This window comes from Hibiscus syriacus, unplaced genomic scaffold, assembly GCF_006381635.1.
Source record: "Hibiscus syriacus cultivar Baekdansim isolate YM2019G1 unplaced genomic scaffold, ASM638163v2 tig00112517_pilon, whole genome shotgun sequence".
Classification (NCBI taxonomy): domain Eukaryota; kingdom Viridiplantae; phylum Streptophyta; class Magnoliopsida; order Malvales; family Malvaceae; genus Hibiscus; species Hibiscus syriacus.
In genome coordinates, this window is record NW_024063353.1 from 95,625 (window position 1) to 103,883 (window position 8,259).

Sequence of the window (8,259 nt, forward strand, 5' to 3'; positions counted from 1 at the left end):
ATATATAATTTTTTTTCAATTAAGTCACTGTTTTTATTGAATAAAAATATTTTTTTATTATTTAGGGTTGGGTCGAGTTTCTATATCATATATTCGGGTCGAGTCGGGTGAAACCTTGTTTTGGTCGGGTCGAATCTCGAGTGGAGGTTCTCTTATTTTCGGGTCGGGTCGGGTGGACCAAAAACCCGACCTATGCCCATCCGTAATCAATACCTCCGTTAATTAAATCTTTAAAGAAAAGTATTTTACATTAAATTCAATGTATTCATTTTTAAGAATCTTCCTTTTTCGTAAAATATATAAAATTATAATATATTATTAATTGGTAAGAAAATAAATTCAATGTAGAATAGTTGTTTATATTTATTTGGTCAAAAAAGCATATTCATATACCGAATAAATAAGAAAAATGAACAAGCATAGAGAAAAAGGAAAAAACTTGGAACTTTTTGACTTGAAAATCTAAATAAAAATAAGAGTAAAATATGTATTCAGTGATTCACATATTTTGTTCATCCAATTCTTTTTAAATTATACTTAATATTATGATTTAATAACTTACCATTTTAAAAAATAACAGTGATGATGGTATGTCGCCTTAAGATAATGTCACATTATCATTGAAAAAATAAAATATTTGTCAAATCATTAATTTTATTTATTTTTCTAACAACGAACGATTAAAATAGAATTAAAATATAACGTTAGAATGATTTTTAACAACGAGTGAACAAACGAAACCGAGGGAGTAGTTTGATTTTAATATTTTTCGCTCTATTTTCAAAGTTCTTCACGTGAACAGTGAAACCAGAAGTACTGAGCATGGAAACACAGAGAGAAAGTCAATGTTTTATGCATATAAATAGACATGCATCAATGTCTGGTCGAGACCAAGCTTTCCACTCCATTAAACTAAGTTCCTTTTTCAATCTGTTCTAAACCCATTTTCGGGCATTTCTTCGTCCCTCGTTTGTAGAACAACACTCTGCTGAGCAGTGAAAAGGAGAAGAAAAGATGAAGTTTGGGAAGGAATTTGCAGCTCAAATGGTGCCCGAATGGCAAGGAGCATACATGGGTTATGAGTACCTTAAAACCCTTTTAAAAGATATTCAAACTTTCAACCAAAGAACCGAACAACAATCCATCCCACATGGATTGAAACGAAGCCTTTCGATGTACCAAGCTTTCAGTGGCCTGTTGGTTCATAGACATGCTCAACAATCCATTGATTCACCGTCGTCTTCGTCGTTGTCGAACGTCGTCGAAGATCATCCCATTTTGGTTAGTTCCGTCAACCGGGACGGCTCATACAAGTACGAGACGACATTCCATATGCAAGGGGACAAAGGTGGAGAGTACGAGCTCGTGTACTTCAGAAGGCTGGACGATGAGTTCAATAAGGTGGTTAAGTTTTACAAGTCCAAAGTGGCAGAGGTGAAGCAGGAGGCTGAGGCCTTAAACAAGCAAATGGATGCTTTTATTGCCTTTAGAATCAAAGTGGAGAATCCTCAAGGATGGTCGTGGCAAGACCGGTCCGACGTCACCCCGTCGACCGCTGCTCTTGCGGCTTCGACACCGGCCGGTGCTAGAGCAAGCGGCAGTAAGTACAAGTGTAGCATTGAATATTTATACTAAAAATTATAGCTGGGAAACAGGGAAGGCAGAGTTTTTATGAATACCCTTCGATTGTTGATTTGCAGGAAGATCAGCTGAGCACATGGCAATCATCGAAAAAGGGCCGAGCGAGCACGATGATTCGGATGATGATAAGAAAGGTAGTGTAAAGCCGGATATCGAAGCGCAACCCATCGAAAAGCCAGTGATCGTTAACAAGTTCAAGCAACATAAACCGGCTCCGTTACAGATATTGGACCGTGTTAAAATGAATAACACACTCGAGACGCCTCGATCAACCATTAAAGTGTTCCTAAACGCCCCTAAACAGTCTGGTTTGAAGTTTAATGAAGAAAATTTCAAGATAGTTGAGAATAAACTTAAGCGAGCTTTTGTTGAATTCTACCAGAAACTTCTCCTCCTCAAAAGCTACAGCTTCTTAAATACATTGGCTTTCTCAAAAATCATGAAGAAATATGACAAGGTATACATACATACATACATACACGCATACATATGCATAATCATTTACATTTCAGTTCTTTATGATTACAGATCAGTTCAAGGAACGCTTCAAAGTCATACATGAACATGGTGGATAGTTCTTATCTAGGTACATCCGATGAGGTTACAAAACTTATGGAAAGAGTTGAGGCCACATTCATCAAACATTTTGCAAATTCAAACCGCAGCAAAGGAATGAATATTTTAAGACCCAAAACTAGGAAACAGAGACATACAACAACTTTTTATACAGGTACAGCTTTGAAATTCTTGCTTGTATATAGGAAAATTACCAAAGCAATGTCGTTTCAATAGATATAACTCTGCAATTCTTGGATTTTTGTCAGGTTTCTTCGCTGGATGCGCATTTGCTCTGGTATTAGCACTTATTTTGATCATTAGAGCTCGGAATATCTTGAATCACGACGGGACCGACCAGTATATGGAAACCATGTTTCCTCTTTACAGGTAACAAATTAATCGTTGCGGCTTAAATTCCAGTCTTTATATATAAACCAGTTGGTTCTTGAGACGTTTTTGGCAAATGATTTTGCAGTTCATTTGGATTAATTGTTCTGCATACGGTTATGTATGCTGGGAATGTGTACTTTTGGAGACGGTATCGAGTGAATTATGCCTTCATATTTGGTTTCAAGCAAGGAAAAGAACTTGGGTACAGGGAAGTACTCCTAGCAAGCTTTGGTCTTGCAGTTATGGCACTTGCTGGTGTGCTCTCTAATCTTGATATGGAGATGGATCCCAAAACTAACGATTATAAAGCTTTCACCGAAATCGTCCCTTTGATCTTGGTGCTGGTAAATCCTATTCATTCATAACCATATATGTGTGTGTGTGTGTGTATGTATCATACAACTGATTTCTTGGTGTTTTCTTTGATCTGCAGGTAGTATTAGTCATACTGTTCTTGCCATTCAACATTCTGTATCGATCGAGTCGTTTCTTCTTCCTCACATGTTTGTTTCACATTATCTTAGCCCCTCTGTACAAGGTAAGCGTTCATTTTTCTTGAAGAATTCATGTTGGATGTACGTATTCGATGCATATACGGATCGGTTCGAGTAATTTAATCTGTAAATTACCTTGAAATTGCAGGTCAGCCTTCCGGATTTCTTCCTGGCAGACCAGTTAACTAGCCAGGTTCAAGCATTTAGGAGCCTTGAGTTCTACATTTGCTACTATGGCTGGGGAGATTTCAGGCACAGAGTAAACAGTTGCAAAAGCAACGACGTTTTCAACGCTTTCAGTTTCATCGTCGCCGTGATTCCTTTCTGGTCTCGTCTTCTTCAGTGCTTGCGTCGATTTTACGAGGAGAAAGATACCATGCAAGGCTACAATGCAGGCAAATATTTCATCACCACCGTGGCCCTCTGTTTAAGAACTGCCTACAGTCTTAACAAAGGATTAAGTTGGGAAATTTCGGCTCTAGTTTTCTCCGTGACGGCCGCCGCCGTCGGTACGTATTGGGACCTTGTCCACGATTGGGGGCTTCTTCAACGCCGTTCTAGGAACCGATGGTTGAGAGACAAACTCCTCGTACCGCGAAAAAGTGTCTATTTCGGCTCCATGGTAAGTCTAAAAACCAAGGATTTGAACTCCGGAACTTGATTTATCGTTAACGGGGTTCATCGATTCCAATCGCAGGTGCTGAATGTTGTGCTGAGATTTGCATGGCTGCAAACGGTGTTCAATTTCAAGTTATTCGATTTACATAAGCAAACCATGATCACCATCGTGGCCAGCCTCGAGATAATCCGGCGAGGGGTGTGGAATTTCTTCAGGTTAGAGAACGAGCATTTAAATAACGTCGGCAAGTATAGGGCATTCAAGTCGGTGCCATTGCCTTTCAACTATGATGAAGATGAAGTTAAAGATGAGTAGATAATTTATAATTCAATAAAGGATGTATACAAAAATGATAATTCAGGAAATATGTTGATAAGTAGTATAAGAATTATGGTGGAATTCTACAAAAAAAAAATGTATTGTTGTGAGTTTTGTTAATGACATAACAGATATATAAGAGAAGTTTTGTTTTATCGTAATTTCAACAAATATCAAGTAAAAGAATGAAGGGTTTCTCACTTCCGTTTCAGTTTTATAAACGAATGATCATTCAATTTAAAAAATATAATTCTTAGTCATTTTCGTTTTATTTTAATTAAGATTAAGATGTGATCATTGAAACGTTGACTTCCGTTAGTTTGATCATCCATTGGAGAAAAAAATGAAGAAGGGTTCAAACTTCTTCGTCTCTGATTGACAGTGATTTAAACTTCTTCGTTCGTTGACAGTGGCGTTCGGAGTATTAACCACTGATAAACGGTGGGCGGCGATGTGGGTTTAGTTCTACAAGGGTCACAGCGGTAGAGAAGAGGGAGGTGTGCCACGCGAGAAGATGAGGTTGAGGAAGAAAACATATAAAAAAGGGTAAATTATAACTTTGTCTCTAAATTACTTTGAATTTATAAAATGATCCCTAATTAGTATTTTATCTAAAGTTCAAAGGTTAAAGTCAAAATTAAACCCTTTTACTAATATGTCACGCCATCAAACTAACGGAAGTTAACGTTTCTGTGACCATACCTTAATTAAAATAAAACGAAAGTGGCTATAAATAATATTTTTTAAATCGAGTGACCATACGTTTATAAAACTGAAATAAAAGTTACAAACTCTGTAGTTTACCCAAGAATGAAATTATTAAATATCCGATGACGAAATTTCTACAAATATTTGACTTATGTTAGAACTAAAATTAAAAGAAAAAAAGTCAAAGATTAATTTTATCGAAGAAAAACATTAAATCAGAGTTAATTGCATTGTGTCCCCAAACTATGACCCTCATTTTAAATTACTCCTTAAATTTTTAAAAATTACAATTTCATCCTCAAATTGTGATTTTCATTATAATTAGTCCTTAAACTTTTGAACATTCTAATTTCATCCCCAAACTATGAGTCTCATTTTAAATTAGTCCTTAAACTTTTAGATCTTCCAATTTCATCCACAAATTCATCCAAATATATAATCCATTTCAACAATAGTTTAACTTGAATTTTTTTTCAAACATATAATAAATATAAGTTGGTCTAATGATTTTATTAACAAGAGATGTGATTAGTATATACGCATAAATTTGGATAAAATTAAAATATTCAAAAAGTTTGGGGATTAATTTAGAATGAAGATCATAGTTTGGGGATGAAAATAAAATGTTCAAAAGTTTGATGACTAATTTAGAATGATAGTCATAGTTTAAGGGTAAAATTGAAATATTTAAAATTGCAATGAACTCATAAAATTAAATGGGTGTTTACTGTTGCAAAAGCCCACCTCAAATACCTATAACCAAGCAATGGGCTGCTTATTAGCTTCCCTAATTTCCAATGGAGCCATATTATAATATTCAACAATTATCAGCAAAAGCTTATACAAATTAATTACATTATTACTAAATCATGATACACGAAAATAATAGGTAAAATATGAATAAAAAAATAATAAAATGGTTTTTTTAAATTAAAAAATTAAATTACTTAAATACTAATTTTAAATAATGATTATAATTAATGTTTAAAAAAATCTAAAAAATAGTAATTTTAAAATTAAATCAAATTCAAAAATGATTTGAATGTTTATACAATTTCCAAAAAAAATCTTCGTTTTATTTATTTTATTTGGAAAAAGAATTCATTTTTTTAATTTATATATATATATATATATATAGTTTGGATCTACTTATATTGTGTAAAACTCTTTTTGTTTCATACCTTTTCAGGATTGTTAGATTGAAGGAAATCAAAGGTTGAGATTAACTCATTGTTTCTTTTTCCAGTAAATATCTTGTCATTTTCTACTGTTAATCTCAACTTTTATTTTCGATCATCCGATGGTTTTGAGAATGTATAAATCTCTTATTTTTATACAGAGTAATTGGATCATGTCCATATATACATATAAAAACTAATAAGTAAAACTCATTCAAAGATAAAAAATAATAATTTAAAAACATGTTATTTTAACTAATCAAGAGAAGTAATACGTGTTATCATATTAACAAAATTAAATATTAATAATTAATTTTTTTATTGTATTCTTGTACATATATAATGTATGATTGTCTAGGGTTTATATGAATTTGAATTGGCAGCTCTCTTATAATAATAATAATTACTTGTAAATTAAGATTTCATAAATTTGTTTAATAAATGCATTGATTTTGACCAAAGGTATGTATTCGTGCCACCTAACGGGCTAATAAAAGAAACTTTGATAACGTCAGATCACCTAATAATTCAACACCAAAACTTTAAGAACCTAATTAATATGAGATGAAATTCAGCAATCTTCATCTTCCATTGCTTGTTGCTAAATTCATTATTATTATTATTATTATTATTATTATTATTATTATTATTTTGATTTAATCACTGGTATCTGATCTATTGACCGACTAATCCAGATCGGCTACTGTAGAGGCGAGGGTAACCCTCCTAACTCAGTTTGCTCCATTCACAAACGTCAGGATTCGAACTCCTGACCTTATTTAAGAGACCTAGTGCCTCATCCCACTAGACTAACCGATTGTTGGTGTTATTATTATTATTATTTTGACAATTTTGACCTCTTCAATTATAAAATAACTCATTATTAATGGGATCTCTCCTAACTTGGCAAAAGGAATAACCATGCTTACCGAAGGTAACCTGAAAAAGAAGTAAAAGAGTTAACTGCATCGTACGTCCTCAAACTATGCTTCTCATTTTAAATTGATCCTTAAACTATTAAATATCATAATTTCATCCTTAAACCACGACTATCATTCTATATTAGTCCTCAGACTTTTGAACATTTTAGTTTCATCCCCAAACTATATCCTTCATTCTAAATTGGTCCCCAAACATTCTCAATTTCTTCCCAAATTATATGTATATACTAATCACATTCCATGTTAATAATATAGTTATGTCAAGTCATATTATTATATGTTTGAAAAAAAAATAAAGTTTAATGTTAAAATTAATTACATGTTTGGACGAATTTAGGGATGGAATTGGAAGATTTAAAAGGTTAGGGTCCGATTTAGACTAAGGGTCATGGTTTGAGGATGGAACTGGAATGTTCAATAGTTTGAGGACTAATTCAGAATGAGTATCATAGTTTGAGCATGAAATTAGAAAATTCAAAAGTTTAGGTATCGATTTAAAACGAGGATCACAGTTTGGGGATACACGATGCAGTTAACTCGAAACAAAAAGAAAACTATTTTTGAGATTAATTTTAAAAGTGTTTAAACCTATATTTTTCAAAGTGTAATAACAAACTAAGAAATAATGACATAGAAATCAAAACCTAATTGAATGAATTTATGTAGTTATTTTTCAAACCGATATTCAATATGTTAAAATTCAAATTCTCATGTTCATAACCTTTTTTCCTCCGTTTGGTCGAATTTTGCATAATGTTAATGTATTATGCATTTTTAACATATTTAATATCTCATGAGGTCTAGTTTTTCATTAATTAAATTAATTTATTTGAATGTGATACTAAATGTGTGATCCATACAAATCTACGTATCACTTAACCTAATAGCATATATTATTTTGGGTAAACTACATACTTAGTCATGCAACCATTTTTGTGATTCCATTTTAGTCATTTAATTATTATTTTTGTAAAGATGTAGGTTAATGTTATATTTTGATTCCATTTTAATTATCCGTTGTTAAAAAAAATCTCAAATTAATATTTTTTTAATACTGATGTGAGGTTATCTTATATTAACACAATGATATTACTATTAATTTTTTTACGACGAATAACCAAAACATACTATTATATATATTTTTTTCAATTATTTTTGCACGTGCATGTTTTGGTAACAATAGTCCTTAAACAACGTCCACCCGCTCTTGAAAATTTTTACGTGAACAGTGAACCATATTTTCCACTCGGACTGGAAAGTTCTTTACGTGAACAGTGAAAGGGGAAACGGAGAGAAAAGGTCAATTTTTTTTACGCCTATAGATACACATTTCTTCCACCAGATAACCCCATTCTCATACATTTCTTGGACCTTCGTTTTGGCTTTTGAATGACACTGTTGAGCACTGAAAA

General features: G+C 32.7%; 1 protein-coding gene across 4 annotated transcripts; it reads left to right on the forward strand.

Annotated features, from left to right (window-relative positions):
- Window positions 1-1,014: 1,014 nt before the first annotated feature.
- LOC120181142 (phosphate transporter PHO1 homolog 3-like) lies at window positions 1,015-4,017 on the forward strand. Of its 4 annotated transcripts, none has more exons than XM_039186340.1 (8): window positions 1,015-1,604; window positions 1,705-2,098; window positions 2,170-2,371; window positions 2,466-2,586; window positions 2,675-2,933; window positions 3,023-3,127; window positions 3,232-3,705; window positions 3,781-4,017. In XM_039186340.1, the coding sequence occupies exons 1-8, from the start codon at window positions 1,015-1,017 to the stop codon at window positions 4,015-4,017; spliced, it is 2,382 nt and encodes a 793-aa protein (XP_039042271.1). The 4 variants fall into 4 exon arrangements, with proteins under 4 accessions (XP_039042271.1, XP_039042270.1, XP_039042272.1 ...); XM_039186339.1 differs by having other exon boundaries at window positions 1,015-1,600; window positions 1,701-2,098; XM_039186341.1 differs by having other exon boundaries at window positions 1,015-1,594; window positions 1,701-2,098.
- The last annotated feature ends 4,242 nt before the right edge of the window (window positions 4,018-8,259 follow it).

Excerpts from the sequence above, each read along its gene's own strand:
- LOC120181142 (XM_039186340.1), top strand. The coding sequence starts at position 1,015 with ATGAAGTTTGGGAAGGAATTTGCAGCTCAAATGGTGCCCGAATGGCAA. Across the intron at positions 2,587-2,674 it reads ACCATGTTTCCTCTTTACAG|TTCATTTGGATTAATTGTTC; the intron begins GTAACAAATTAA and ends ATGATTTTGCAG. Across the intron at positions 3,128-3,231 it reads TCTTAGCCCCTCTGTACAAG|GTCAGCCTTCCGGATTTCTT; the intron begins GTAAGCGTTCAT and ends TTGAAATTGCAG.